The sequence below is a fragment of the Osmerus eperlanus genome, chromosome 28 (assembly GCF_963692335.1).
Source record: "Osmerus eperlanus chromosome 28, fOsmEpe2.1, whole genome shotgun sequence".
Taxonomy (NCBI): Eukaryota; Metazoa; Chordata; class Actinopteri; order Osmeriformes; family Osmeridae; genus Osmerus; species Osmerus eperlanus.
In genome coordinates, this window is record NC_085045.1 from 3866086 (window position 1) to 3881380 (window position 15295).

At 41.5% G+C, this 15295-nt stretch overlaps 3 protein-coding genes across 3 annotated transcripts in view; 2 read left to right on the forward strand and 1 right to left on the reverse strand.

Annotated features, from left to right (window-relative positions):
* cux2b (cut-like homeobox 2b) overlaps positions 1 to 6023 on the reverse strand; it is a 69434-nt gene extending 63411 nt beyond the window's left edge. The window contains exon 1 of the mRNA XM_062454282.1: positions 5911 to 6023. Coding sequence (XP_062310266.1) covers positions 5911 to 5973 — 63 coding nt within the window. The 5' untranslated portion in view covers positions 5974 to 6023. The remainder of the gene's footprint in view (positions 1 to 5910) is intronic.
* Positions 6024 to 8800: 2777 nt separating this feature from the next.
* myl2b (myosin, light chain 2b, regulatory, cardiac, slow) lies at positions 8801 to 11413 on the forward strand. Its single transcript, XM_062454288.1, has 7 exons — positions 8801 to 8939; positions 9940 to 10029; positions 10128 to 10203; positions 10385 to 10489; positions 10656 to 10734; positions 10823 to 10871; positions 11039 to 11413. The coding sequence occupies exons 1-7, from the start codon at positions 8937 to 8939 to the stop codon at positions 11141 to 11143; spliced, it is 507 nt and encodes a 168-aa protein (XP_062310272.1). The 5' UTR covers positions 8801 to 8936; the 3' UTR covers positions 11144 to 11413.
* A 246-nt stretch (positions 11414 to 11659) lies between these two features.
* On the forward strand, positions 11660 to 14866 carry ppp1cc (protein phosphatase 1, catalytic subunit, gamma isozyme). The gene is made up of 7 exons (XM_062454496.1): positions 11660 to 12003; positions 12559 to 12690; positions 12799 to 13029; positions 13167 to 13271; positions 13634 to 13857; positions 13984 to 14118; positions 14248 to 14866. The coding sequence occupies exons 1-7, from the start codon at positions 11949 to 11951 to the stop codon at positions 14335 to 14337; spliced, it is 972 nt and encodes a 323-aa protein (XP_062310480.1). The 5' UTR covers positions 11660 to 11948; the 3' UTR covers positions 14338 to 14866.
* The last annotated feature ends 429 nt before the right edge of the window (positions 14867 to 15295 follow it).

Below are 15295 nucleotides of genomic sequence, written 5' to 3' on the forward strand. Positions count from 1 at the left end.
ATCAGCACTGTATGTTGTTTTTGGAAGTATTAACAATGAATGAGTTACAGGGTTTACCGACGGAAGTACAGAATGAGACACAAGCATTTGTCACAACATTCGCAAGAACAACTCAATTCACAATAGCACTCCGCCACCAAAAGTGTAAACAGAGGACTGGATGGAGAGACAGACCTGATGCCCTTCCCCAGTGAGGAGGTGGATAAATCACACGAGCACCGCTTTCCTTTCTCACTTCCTGTTCCTCTCCATTAAAAATGATAAACTGTTTCTCTTGAAGCCACTCGCTCGCTTTAGGGTCCCAGTCTACACCTTCGTAGTAAAAAAAACGAAAAACGAAAACCAGGACTGCGCTCAGATTTATTCCATCCTCCTCCCATTGTTGGGGATGAATAAGAGAGTAATTAAGTGTGCTGGGGTAGCAGCTGCACAAAGACAAGACCAGCTAACATAACAAGCCAGATCCATCTGTTTTTTTGCTGTACCCCACCTTTTGCATTATTTTGATAAATCAAAGGACATCTGCTTAGTGATAACAAATGCTGCTTTAATGCTCAGAAGATCCACTGAGGCCCTGTTTCTAAGGTCCTCCTTCACCCCCTTTTAAATGAGTACAAATGGGCCCCACAAACAAGACGCCAAGCAGAAACCTCCTAGTCCTCCTCTCTAGTAAACACAGGGCACGTAATAAGTCCAGGATCCCCATAGGGACCTCTAAGAGGGGCAGTGAGGCATTGATCTCATGAGTGTAGGGCCTCGGGAGCCCCCTTCACACCACGCTAACCCCCACATCACCACAGACCAGCGCCATACAGACTCCCATACTCCCATACTCAACACAAAAAGACCTGGGTTTGCTATTCTATCCATGAAGGACGAAATGGACAATGGAAGGAGAATTACAGTCACTGAAACCATGCCAAACACGCCGCACCGGCGCAGACAGGGTTAAAGAGGGGTGTGCAGTGAGGGGAGGGGGGGGTGAGGGAGAATGGAGAATGGGGGGATTCAATGTAAGCTCACTCAAATGAACAAGAAAGGCTGGTGCTCAATACGTCTGCAGTGCCGTCAGACAGTCAAAACAAATAAAGCTGGACTACAGCAGAGACACACAGCTCAATATGGACTCACTGGGCAGGGGACTGGCTGTCAGCAGGGAGAGAGGACCCAGCTTTGTACCCATAGCAATGAGCCATTACCTTTCCCCTGAAGCTTCCGCCTGGCTCGGTGCTAGAGAAGAGGAGCTGCCCTGGTGCTATGGAGCCTTCCTTCTGCAGAATAATGTGTCCCTGAAGTTTTGTTAAAGCTGGTTATTTACTCCTGCAAAGCAATTTCTATAGCCTGGGGCCAGAAGGAGAAAAAAGAGAGAGAGCTATGAAGAATCATGTGTCTGTGCTAAGGTTGGTTGTTGTGGTTAGTCTATACTTAGACCACTAAACCAAACGTGCACCCCTCATGGTGACTGATCTTGCCAAGATCCACCATATTAGAACCCTAACCACCAGGAGCAAATAGAATAAAAACAGTACTGTCAACAAAAAAACAACACCTTTTCTAAAAATGACAAATGATGGTAGTATGCTCAATAAATACTCGTTCCTAACGTAAATAACACAATCAATATTACTGATATCATGCTGTCCTCTTCTTTGTAATAACGAGTGTTGTATTTTTCAAACCAGGTAGCTACAGTGGCAGCTGTTTCAGAGCGGCACTAGTCATCATCTCGGCGACATCTAACACCTATCGAATACCAAGACGTATTCTGGAGACAGGGACGTAAACGCGACGAGTAGGCTGAGGTTGGGTATGGAGATCAGAAGGAGGGAAGGTCAAAGTGATTAAGCTGACAACAGCGACAGGCCTAGTGTTTCTCTGCGCGTTCACTCGCCATAGTTGTCATTCTGCTCCCGACGCAGAAGCGTCGCCCTTTGAAGTCTTTGCCACTCACGCACTAGAGAGGTTAAATAGCTTAATGCTGAAGTCTGTTGAACTTCTCTCTTTCTCGCGTTGCCTGTTTCATGTACCGCTGGGGTTATGGCGCTGGGATTTCACACAACTCAATTTAGTCTAGTTACTGCTGTTCCAAGCTTCCCCCGTTCAGATCGTCTTTGTCATCACTGTCTAAAGGCAGCGGCTTAGAGTAAATCAAACTCTGACACACTCTCCCTCCTATCATTTTCCATTGCAAAGAACATTGACGTGTGTGATTGCAACTAAAAGCCTTGGTTGGAGCTAAATCTCCATTACATTAAAAAAAACAACAACACTTAGCTCACACTGAGCTTTGGGGAGAGGTCTCACTGCATTCCCTGGGGCTCAGTCTCCAAGACCCATGCTGCCTCCCTGGGTTGCCCCTGCTGTTTGTTGTTGAGACTTTCAATGGCTGCCTGAGGAGTGATTTGCTTTCCCTCCCTCCCTCTCTCCCTCCCTCCCTCTCTCCCTCCCTCCCTCCCTCTCTCCCTCTCTCCCTCTCTCCCTCTCTCCCTCTCTCCCTCTCTCCCTCTCTCTCTCCCTCCCTCCCTCTCTCCCTCTCTCCCTCTCTCCCTCCCTCCCTCCCTGTCTCCCTCCCTGTCTCCCTCCCTCCCTGTCTCCCTCCCTGTCTCCCTGTCTGTCTGTCTCCCTCCCTGTCTCCCTGTCTGTCTGTCTGCCTGCCTGAACACTTATATTGGACACAGCTTTCTCAGGAACCAAACCCTCACACTTTAGTGCTCTGGCCCAGACACTTCCTGTAAATGATGAGATTATGTTGGCACCTTGTGTGACATACACAATAACAACAAACAAATCTATTAAAGCATGAATGAAAGGGAGATGGAGACCAATTTTCACAGCCAATTTGAGATTGCAGAGTTAGGTTTAGGGGGGCGGGAGATGCTGGCACACGGTACGCAGGGAAGGCTGGCAGTGACGGCATCCAGGCTCACTGGCTGCAAAGCAATTTCACTGTTTGGCAATACTGTTCCCTCTGTGTGCTGGATTAAGGCTGACACCAAAGAGCCTGAGTCATGCTAAATGTAGTACGATCATAGCCTTTTGTTCCTGATCTAAACCTCGGTGCAACGTGGAAGGACGGAGAGAGGTGCGTGGTGACAAAGAGGCATCAAAAATCCTATTAAGTAACATTATTATCACCGCAACAACGTAGGTATTTTCCTGAATCTGAATGAAATGAGAGACGTCATTGTATGGAGTCTTGACAGACAAGTATTAAGGATGAAGCATATGAAAGCTCTCCAAAAAGATACAAATCAACAAATGTTATATCTTACCATGAAATATTACTACAGAAATATTCAGAGACAGTTACGTCCAATGATATGCTAATACAATGAGAAGATGAATGTTCGTGGTAACAGCAGGTTAACTGTGCTCCATACAAACACAGTCTTAGCTCACCTCCTAATGTCTAAGGATGCTCCCTACTGGCTGAGTGATCTCCTGGGCCTTCACCCTATTGGATGGGATTTGAGCTTGGGCCCAGCAGGACCTGGCAGGACAACTCCTGACCCGTCCTTTCCATGGTCGCCCACGGAAACGCCATCTGGCTGGTGTGAATGATTACCGCGGCAATGGCCGTGTGACCTGCTGCCAGCAGGAACCAAGGTCACTCCACCTTCATGCTCTCCCTCTCTCTGTCCTCTGTTTATTACGCTCCAGGTGAATCATTATTTTCATATAATCTAGTTCACAAAACATGAATTGCACAACCTCTGTTGTTATTGTGGCTTTAATGGGTAATAGGGTGAAAGTTTCACACTAGAAAGTGTCAGTTGATTAATTTACTACATGGAATACCTAGAATAATCTCTACTAATATGCAGATTCTGTTCATTTGCTATTAATCTACCCACTTTTTCAGTTACCACTATGCCACTGATTACAGTAGTATGCACATGAAGACTATATTGAAAGTCTGGAGCTTAGAACTGTCGGATTTCTGTTGGGGGTGACAAATTCAGATTGTAAAAAGTTATTATTGCTGATATAGTGATGTCTCCGAGGCGTACAGTATATCTAATGTTGATAAGTATGATAGACTGACATTTGATGACTCTTTTATGCTGCAGTATGCTGTTTAATGTAACAATCATTAAGGACATTGTATGTGTTTTATGTGAAATCATGAATATAATGGGATCAAAGAAGCAGGCTTGTCTTTACAGTAGATGCATGTGTGCATCCTTGTTTGTCATACATGCAAGACGTATACAGACAAGATCTGTTCCAAGATCAATAATAAAATCACTTGACAACTGACAGTCTTCAGATTTAGCAGTAACACTTTTTGTTGTTAGAGAGATTGACATTCATATGATCGTATTAATTATGCATATCTATAGGCATACGTTATCTAAATTCATTATGGCTTCATCATTATTTAATACACTCACCTCAAAACAGAGCTGCCGTTCAATTTAGACTATATTTATTTTCGAATAATAGATTTTGTTCAAACTAAACCTTTGGTCCCAGTTTGATGATGCAGAAGCATACGACTTTACAACAGGCAAGAATAAAACACCAACGGAATGTCATAACTGGCCTTTTGGATCCTCGACTATATGAGTAGTCCAAAGATTGGGGGGGGGCGAATAATAATCGGCCACACAAGACAACCTAGAACAGATCTGATTTCTTCTCGGTAGGTTTTTCCGTGGGACCTGGCGTGCCATCCTCCTGTCATTTCTCATGTTACAGAACATCAATCATACGGCAGAGACAGTGCCCTTGCGCTGGCCGAGCCTGATTTACAAACATTAGCGGGGAATACAATTACACAGTCCTTGCCCGTGTAGCCTAGTGCTCACAATGCGGCTTGAGAGAAAGGGAGGGGGGGGGGGGGGTGAAGAAAACACAAACGCTTAGCTTCTTCAAGCATACCCTATTCCGTAAAGACTAGCACGCAAAGCAATGTTGCAGACATGTTCGACATAATGTTGCATATACGGCCAACATTGGACTGCAGCCTTAATCTAAAAACATATAGGATATTTTTAAATAGCCTACATCTAGGCATGTGCATATATGTGTTAAAGTTGTCAGCAAAGATTGTAAATAGCCTCGCCTCGCCATAGAACAAAAAAGCTACAATGTGTGGGATACATACGAAAAATAAAACTGCAATTGCCTATGCAATGTGTATTGCCATACCCCATTTGGCTTATTCAGTTTGCAGCCTGCTTAACGCGCAGGCAACATAATCGAATATAGCCTAGATTAGGATATAGCAATATCAAATTAAATCACAGGAAACATAGCATTGTCAAAATTATATTTCCAAATCTTTTAAAAGAAAAAACGATAAGCCCAATCAAATAACCTAAAACTGACAACATAACCAGTCGTCAGTATTGCGCACGCAACAAAAAAAACTTTTCATGAGATAGGCAGCATATCGTGTAGAAGTTGATCCGACTCAATTGAATAAAAATCGACTTCAAGATAACCCTGAATAAAATGTAGACTAGCAGAACTAAAACAGATGCAGTGGTCGGCAACATACGACTCACAAATGAAATGAAACATTTAACTGGAAACTAAAAAAGTTACGTCAACGAGCACGATTCGCAAGAATACTAAAAGTTTCAATCCTGTATGTACACCAAGTATAAGCGCTGTAAATAAACAGAAACGTTTAAAATATATGCAATGTCCATGGTCCTGATCCCAGTGGTGAGCGCAGAGCGCAGGCTAGGCTACAGAGCGCCTGTGCTATTCTATGGTCGCTCCATCGCTGATCAATGATTGAACTGAACAAAGGCAGAAGAGGATCAATTTCTAATAACTATCAATGCAACACCGCTAGTAACATAAAGAATTAGTCCTGAAAAACATATTTCGCATCGTTTTCAAGTGTATTAACGTCTATAAAGGCGCAAATAGGTAAATGTAAAGGATAACACTAACCTGAAGCCGCCGTAGATCAAATTTCTTCCAATATTGAAACATCGATCCCACATCGGCGGCCATCTTGGGGGATATTGAAGAGATTTTTTCAGCGGCTGCAATAAATATGTGGGCTGGATTCCCCTCGTTAAACAACGTTTACGTTTACTCCTTGAAAAAAAAGTAATGAATACATGAGAGTCCCTTGATATCTTTGGCAAGTCCGCCAATATCTTTGGAGCGATATTATGGACCCCGTGCGTTTTAAAAGTGTAAGAAAACTGTAGCCATGCATTTGTGCAGTCCAAGAGATAAACTGGGCAATTGCACTTGATTTTGGTTTGGCAAAGTTATCAATACTGACGTAAGGGGCTGATCAATACTGTCTGGAAAAGGAAAATAGAACTACAATAGCCTATAGCCTGTGTGTTATTCCGTGTGTTTTACTATCACAAACGAATATGCTACATGAAAAAGGCAACTCCTGGGGTATTTGGCCAGGTGTTTGGTTGTAACAACAACAACAACCAAAAACACTCAATCACTTAATAATTGGCGCAGATGTTTCAGGCTACACTAGACTTTATTTTATAGAACTTTATTTGAGAGTTAGCATATAGCCTATAAGTGCTTATTAGTTTGCCCAATGCACAATAAATAGGCTATGATTATGGGATGTCCACTTAGTTTTGGGAGTTGGTATATATTTGTCAATATTTCTCTTTAAGCCAGAAGCCCAATTTGATTTTGATCTCTGAAATGGTCGTGAAGTGAAATGTGACAAATATTGGGTTCTGGTGTAAATCTGTTTTCTACCTAATAGCTACACGAGGGGAGGCTGTAACGATGTATTTACAGTAGAAATTGATAACATGGACGCATCTAAACAATTGCCTCAAAGCAAGGCTCCAATTGGGTTAAATAATAATGCACTTATACGGTTAATTATTGCATAGCACAAATTTACATTAGACAGTAAAGTTGACTAAAAGTTGTTATACCGGGTATCAAGTTAGTGATATCCCAGGAGCCCAATTAGCATGCAATAAATATATTATCTGTAATATCCCTTTATTTTCTCTGACCTCTGTTTTCTACACTCATTCTGCGCTATTAGTTTCTGAAGGTTAGTAAATAATTCTTCATCTTACAAATGATCAATCATACTATTTAGTCAATCTTTCACCCAGAAAGGAGAGACCATTTAACAATGCAAAAGTTTGCGTCCTTAGCTCCCCCTGCTGGCCATAATCTTGTTTTTGTAAAATACATTTGAATATTGAAAGTATTCAGTATCAATTGTCACCTTATCTCCCCCCCCCCCCTCCACCCCCCCAAAAAGACATAAAAATACAATCCCATGCTTGAATGCCATTGCAAAAATAGGTAAGTTACAATGCACCCTCAGCAGATAACTGTAATGGGCATCTCTACAATGATACATGTCTTAATAATGGCCCCAGCGAGTGGAAATTATTTGCATATAAGTCAGTTTTACCTCTCACAACACAAAGGGAAGAATGTGAAACAATATTCCAGACACAAAATACCTACGGGGGAAACTGAGGGACTCATATCAAAAGTTTCAGTATTATTGCGTTTTATTTGTGGCTCGAGGGTGGGAGTGAAATGCAAAGCCTTATAAGAATATAATAACATCTTAGTTACCTATGATTTATCAAAAAACGTAATATTCAATGCAAGGTTTGGTATAACGGGGCAAATTAATGCCAATGTTGCCACCAGAAACCCGGTTCTGTGTAGTTTATTTAAACGTATCGTCGTTCAAGGTTGACAGACCTGTCAGTCTCTTCCAACAGATCTCATTATCCAACATATTGATCCATAAAAGGTACAGAGGCAATTGTTGATGTCTAGTGTGCCAATGTGGATGTGGCGCGAATAAAAAGATCAGCCTTGTGATATTTCAAGCAATTAGCATCAATTGGCGGCTGTAGATGCAACATTTTAACATTCAGGTGTTTTATTGCTGGATCATCGTTCACGTACCGATATCAATCTGTTGATAAGCAAAGATGTGTTGCTTACGCCATCTACCGGACAATTGTAGAAACAACCAAATTAACCCCCCCCCCCAAAATCGTTAAAGGATTTCTCTTGCATGTGTGCATGTGTGTGTTTAGAATGTGTCCCATGTGATATTTGTTAAACTATTTATCTATACGCTACTCTAAAAGTTATAATTTATATAAAAAGTAGATATTAAAGAACATTGTGCCTCAATCTTAAACTGTACCTCAAAATATAATCCGATATTCCAGATCGTTGCTAAAAGGTATAGATTCATTTATATAGACATCTAAAATAACTGAAATCACTAGCTGGTCTTCTTGCTGTCTGATTACATCACCTACTGGGACTCCATTTACTCAAACAGTTTTGAGGAATGGAAGATTTCTGACATTGGGCAAACGGCTGTCCCTGGGATTGAACACTCCTAATGGGGGAGTACCAATCCTGTAACATTAGACATCCTAGCATTTGTGCATGAGGGTAAAGAACACGATGAGCACCTTCCACTATACCCCTTTCATCAATCTATGATTTGTATATTTAACAGTACACTGACAGACTCAGCACCCGGAACAAGTCATCCAATTGTTAGACTGTGAGGGACATGACCCTGTCGTCAACTAAATCACAGTTTAGTTCTGGTCGCCATGAGACAGCAAGAGAATGGAACACTACAAGTGGAGCTGTCAATCAATCCTGCTGCTCTACCCTTTGGGCTGAGCCTTACCTATGCTCGTCCGGTCCTGTGTCTCAGGAGTGTGATACACCACTGTGCAGTTACCCCACATCTCATACTGTTGCAGCACTGGACAATGAATGATGGGAAAGGGCAAAGGAGTTGATCTCCTCACCTGTGACACTGCCTAAAGAAGGCATAGGCTATTTATAGCATATGGGCAGTCACAACTGTTGAGGCATCAGTAGCCTATATATGTAGCCCTAGATGACAATACTGCCCCATCCTGAGGCATCAAGGAGCACTGTTTGTCCTTCTCCAGCTACCGTACAAGAAGATGGTGAGTTGATTTTGCTAGATGCTTGAGTTCTTCACTTAAGTGCCTCTGATCTCAAAAAGGTTTAGACAGCCATTGTAGAAGTAGATTATTTAAGAAGAAAACCATACTTTAAATCTGTACTATTTTGAAGGATTGTTTGTTAGAGAGATTAATGGTTCAGGTTTGTTTTACTGTAGTTTCATGATATGTACAGTATGAGACTGAATCTTGTGAATGAAGAAGATTTAATGTTTTGCCTGTCTGACAATGTGTTGAAATAGATAGAATAGGTCTGAGTAAACCATCTCTGAGAATCTTGAGTTTTTATCTTTACATCCTAAGAAACTACACATGCTCTGACTATAAAACCTGTTTATTGAGATAAAAGAGCAAATGCTCTCATTAATTAGTGCATTGTTTGATCATTGTGCTTGCATTCAAAGTAGACAATTGTGAGTCAAAAATCTACATGTAACACTTCCATGAGACAAAATGACCTTATCTTGCGAGGCACAACTGTTTGGGTAATCCACTGCAACAATAGGCAGCAGCTGTTGGGTGGACTGTGAATCCAGGCAGTGTGATGTCATCAAAATGCCTTCCCTCACATTTCCCTGTTCTGCAGCAGTCATGTAAATAGCTCTGCATAATCCTAGCCTTCATTGGATTTCTAGTGAAACATGGCCCACTGCGCCACCCTGTCACCACCCTGACCACAGGGAGTAATCCCCCATCTGATCCAAGGGCGTGAAGAGCCAGACGACCACTCCCTAACCGGGCTAATTATAATATCAGAGAGAAAAAGGGACTCTGCAGATGTTTCAGTGACAAAACACCTCATTATGAAATCTGGGTTACAACATTAATGTTATCTTTTGACTGCAATCATGTTGTCTGAAATAACGTGTCGTGATCATCCCAATAATAAAACAATAGCGATCCTTTTCATTGATGGGTGGATTGTGCCAGCTGTGTGCCAACTGTATTGAGTTTAAAAGCAGTGGGCTTTTTTCTCACTCAGGCTCCCAAGAAAGCAAAGAAGAGGTCAGAAGGAGCCAACTCCAATGTGTTTTCTATGTTTGAACAGGCTCAGATCCAGGAGTTTAAAGAAGTCAGTGTTCATTCATGCATTCAATGTTGATATTAGGATTATCTGACAGAGAAAGAAACAAGCGTGTCCTGGTCCTAACAACCATACATTTCCCACAGGCCTTCACTATCATGGACCAAAATAGAGATGGCTTCATAGACAAAAATGACCTAAGAGACACATTTGCAGCTTTGGGTAACTATAAGTGTGTGTGTGTGTGTGTGTGTAGGGTGTCTGTGTGTGTGGGGGGAAAGGGGGGGGTCCATACATACATAGGACTTTCATGTTGACAGTGTAATTCCATCCTTTGCATGGGAAATGCATCATGCTGTTACGATGTCAGATTTGTGGCCCCTAATCCCTGCTTCTGTTCTAGGTCGTTTAAATGTGAAGCAAGAGGAGATTGATGAGATGTTGAAGGAGGCTCCAGGGCCCATCAACTTCACAGTGTTCCTCACCATGTTTGGAGAGAAGCTAAAGGGTAAGAGAAAATAAGTTTTCTGCTTTTCATCTTTGTTTACAAGTTGCATTTAAAAAACGACCCAAGTGGAAATGTCCACCTGGATGAAGATGTAAATAGATGTGACAATCTCAGTGTTAATCTTGGATTTAAAGTTCACAGTGTCCATGTGTCCTTATTCCCTAAGGTGCCGACGCAGAGGAGACCATACTAAATGCTTTTAAAGTATTTGATCCTGAAGGAAAGGGGACATTGAAGAAGGACTTGTGAGTGTCTATACATAGTGTCTACTGACAGGATATGAGGCGTGGAGGCATTTAGACCTGTGATGAGTACTACTGCTTCTCTCCACAGTGTGACACAGATGTTAACCACTCAGGCCGACCGGTTCTCTCCTGAAGAGGTCAGACAAAACACTCATTCTGGTGCATGTTATCATGATAGGCACTAACTAGCACTAATGGGGTCCCTACCCCCCATATTTCATCATGCCATGAAACTGGAATGTAATAGTATTTTTTAAATAATGTTTTACCTATTAAGTAGTATCTGGTTCATCTATCAATTCAGATGGAGCAGATGTTTGCAGCCTTCCCCCCAGATGTTGCTGGGAATTTGGACTACAACAACCTGGTCTACATCATCACACATGGAGAGGAGAAAGATCAAGAATAGCTCCACTACACATTGGTTGCTTGGCTATGTTGTGGTCCTTTTCCTGTGCATCAATGCTGTTCATCAGTGCTGTTCATCAATGTATTTCCTGTGCAGGAAATGTCTGATGTGTTCAGGGATGAACATCTTGTAAATAAAGTTATTTGGACCCAAATGACTTCTGATCACTGTTGAACCATGCACTATGCAATGAGTGGATAGAATATATTCATATTCTGGTTGTTGTCAGACTGGTTGTTGTGTAAGCTTAAAAATAAGCTGTTAAATGACTGCCATTTGTGTCTTCGCTCACACTTGCCAGTGAATCCAACAGGTGATGAAAACAATAATTATACAATAAAGTTGTGGGGTTGTTGGATAAGTGAAAAGACTTTCGACTCACTTTCAAAAGTCATATAAGGGTGACATAGGCACTGTAAGCTTCCCACACGGCAGATGGCAGCATCTGTCAAATTTGCCACTGCATATCAGCCTTCTACCCAGCAGTCGTAGGTGTGGCTAAATAATGACAGGGGGCATCGTTAGCTTAGGGCTAGCTGACAGCGGCTAACGCACAATATTTTTTTCCCGGTAGATTGCAGCCAATATTAGAGGAGGATTTGGGCAAACCAGAGATGCCAGAGTAAATATCTGTATATAAGAAACTACCGAATACAATTTTAGAAGCAGGGTTTAATCCGCCCCTTTTTGATTTTCAAAACGACCAATTTTCCGTAGCTAATATCATATTATTTAACTCGATACTCCTCTAGCTAACAACAAGCCCTAGATTTGCAGCTCACTCAGTCAATTTTTTTGCGTCGCCATGGCCGATGTTGACAAACTAAATATAGACAGTATCATTCAGCGTCTTTTAGAAGGTAAGGAAAGGTTTTACGATATTTTATCAACTGCGTAGCTCTACCTCTGTCAAGTTCAGATATGTGCATTATTGGAATGCTAGGTAGTGAGCTAGTTGGGTAGCTGCTTTCGACCAGCAGCAGCAGATAAAAGACAACCGGTACAGTACAGTTAGTTTATGGAGCATAGCTAACCAGCTAGCAGTACTAGAGCTAGCATTGTTCTACTGAGTGTCCGCTTGAGGATTTCAACTGAAAACTAGTAGCTATATTCCCACAAGTAATGTCATATTATGTATGTATACTAAAGGGTGTAGGTGGCCATTTTACGCTGTTAAATAGCATTTATTTGCCTTACATTATGTCGTCAAAATGATTTGATGGCGCACACTGTTCCTGGAAGCCAGCGGAAGCCACACATGAATCATAAACATTGCATGACCAGTCATTTGTCGGCCTGCCCTAGCCACAGACATGATCACACACAAGTATCTGAAGGTTAATGGCTCTTATCAGTGGCTGGAATAGTGGATCAGATAATAAGATACCTGCTCTGTCTGGGTTGTTCATTTGTAGTCAGAGGAGCAAAACCAGGAAAGAATGTGCAGCTGCAGGAGAACGAGATTCGAGGGCTGTGCCTCAAGTCCAGGGAGATCTTCCTCAGCCAGCCAATTCTACTGGAGCTCGAAGCTCCCCTTAAGATATGTGGTGAGTAGACTGGGGAAAGTTCATGAAGATGCAAACTTAAATCACGTGCATAAGTCACTTGTAACCCATTAACAATTTTTTCTTTACACAAAAATATTGTTTCTGCAGGTGATATCCATGGGCAATATTACGACTTATTGAGGCTATTTGAGTATGGGGGTTTCCCTCCAGAGAGCAACTACCTTTTCCTGGGAGACTATGTGGACAGAGGAAAGCAGTCCCTGGAGACAATCTGTCTGCTGCTGGCTTACAAAATCAAATACCCAGAAAACTTCTTTCTGCTGAGGGGAAACCACGAGTGCGCTTCCATCAACAGAATTTATGGATTCTATGATGAGTGTGAGTTAGTTGTGTCTGCTTGGGTTCCTTTCTGTTTTCTGTTTGCGTCACCAGGCAGAGCTGCATATCAATATAATCAGGTACATTTGATTGTATTTAAGCGTGTTCTCAACTGTCCTTCGTTCACTTTCTTATAGGTAAAAGAAGGTATAACATCAAGCTCTGGAAAACATTCACAGACTGTTTTAACTGCCTCCCAATCGCTGCCATTGTTGATGAAAAGATCTTCTGTTGCCATGGAGGTAGGTTCTCTATCGCAGTGGTTTTCAACCCTTGTCCTCAGGGAACACTGTCCTGCATGTTTTAGATTTTTCCCTGCTTCAACACACCTGATTCAAATGAATGGGTTGTTACTAGGCCACTGCTTATCATACCAATTAGTCTTATTTGACCCTGAGATAGTAAGATTTAGAAAATGATATATTTTATATAAAAAAAGTTATATTGCACTTTTGTATTTTAGTCTTATTTGACCCTGCGATATTAAGGAGATTTAGAAAATGTTATATATTTTATATTTAAAAAGTTATATTCCACTTTTTATTTTATCATATGTAATTTACTTATACTGACTTGAATGGACCTCACTTTTTGTGTTCCTCAGGGCTGTCTCCAGACCTGCAGTCCATGGAGCAAATCCGACGTGTCATGCGGCCAACTGATGTCCCCGACCAGGGTCTCCTGTGTGACCTTCTCTGGTCTGATCCAGACAAGGATGTCCTGGGCTGGGGGGAGAACGACAGGGGTGTCTCATTCACCTTTGGGTCAGAAGTGGTGGCAAAGTTCCTGCACAAACATGACCTTGATCTTATCTGCCGCGCCCACCAGGTACTGTCAATCTGTTTAAACCCAAATGTTGTGTCTGAAATGTCTTCACCTGAAGGTGTAAGGTACTTTAATAGGCTTTCCGGAAATAACTATAGTACAAATTTCTCTCTTTCACCACAATGTTAGGTTGTTGAGGATGGCTATGAGTTCTTTGCTAAGAGACAGCTGGTGACATTATTTTCCGCACCCAACTACTGCGGGGAATTTGACAACGCTGGTGCCATGATGAGCGTGGATGAGACTCTAATGTGTTCATTTCAGGTATGGTTTTCTCATCGTCTTACTTAGAAACTGCATTCAAAATTTGAGACGATTCAGTGTCCTGGTCGAATTTAACATCTGACATTGGTATTACATTGGTGTCACTCTTGATTTTTTTTCCACTTGTAGATTTTAAAACCAGCTGAGAAGAAGAAGCCAAATGGCAGCCGTCCAGTGACACCCCCTCGCAACATGGTCACCAAGCAGGCCAAGAAATAAGATGGCATGAGGGGAGTTATGTCTCACTCCCTGTCCTACTTTCATTTTGCATTTGAAGGGTTGGTAGCCTGTTGCTGCCAATACTGAAAAGATATCCACTCTAACCTGACGAAAGCAAAATTGTTGTTTTTTTTCCACAAAGGTAAATTGATATGTCACCATGAAAACCTCAGGTGTTTTGCACTCCATTGTAATTAGTCTTTATCACATACGACTGTTCAAGGAGGAACAATGTAACGTGACAGATAATGCACAGGAATGCCTTGTTTGAAGCTGTGCACAGTTTGTTCCAATTTATGTGACATGTTTTTTTCTGTTATCACTTGTTTCTCATTATGAAATAACGAGAACTAACGGTTTAAAAATAATTGTGGATAATGTCACAAACTCTTTGTTCTTTATATCTGTATACCGTTCTTTATCATAGGACATTGAACCTGCACTCTGATCGCAACTGCATCATCACCATTTTTGAATAAGTCTTGTGCTGAATTAAATGAATTAATAAAGCATTATTGTAATGTCTTAATCTTTCTAATAAACTTTTAGCACATTTTAGGGGAAAATGGCATTTGCATTTTATTCTTCATTAACATCTCTTTTTATCGTTTTTTGTGAGTTGCGTGACAAAGACTGTAATATTAGGATAGGGTCGGTACAGGAAGAGAGGTCACTTGTGTGACCTTCTGATAGAGCGTGGAAGTGTAGCTTCTGCCAGAAGGCGGTGCTAAAAACCACGTCCTTGTGTTATAATGCAGTGGGTCTGGCTAAAACGGAAAGTAATCTTTAAACATTTCTCTTAATTGTTTCCCCCATAATTTACTGTATAAAGTATTGTCATTGGGAATATTCTGTCGGTTATACGCTGAGGCAGTGGCCCAATTATTAGGAATGGACATTCACACATTATATAAAAAATATTAAATAACATTTTATAACATATTAAATAAAAATTATA

Coding starts and splice junctions, on each gene's coding strand:
- myl2b (XM_062454288.1), top strand. Junction 10,204..10,384: donor AGACACATTTGCAGCTTTGG/GTAACTATAAGT, acceptor CTTCTGTTCTAG/GTCGTTTAAATGTGAAGCAA. Junction 10,490..10,655: donor GTTTGGAGAGAAGCTAAAGG/GTAAGAGAAAAT, acceptor TTATTCCCTAAG/GTGCCGACGCAGAGGAGACC.
- ppp1cc (XM_062454496.1), top strand. CDS start 11,949: ATGGCCGATGTTGACAAACTAAATATAGACAGTATCATTCAGCGTCTT. Junction 12,004..12,558: donor CATTCAGCGTCTTTTAGAAG/GTAAGGAAAGGT, acceptor GTTCATTTGTAG/TCAGAGGAGCAAAACCAGGA. Junction 13,030..13,166: donor TTATGGATTCTATGATGAGT/GTGAGTTAGTTG, acceptor ACTTTCTTATAG/GTAAAAGAAGGTATAACATC.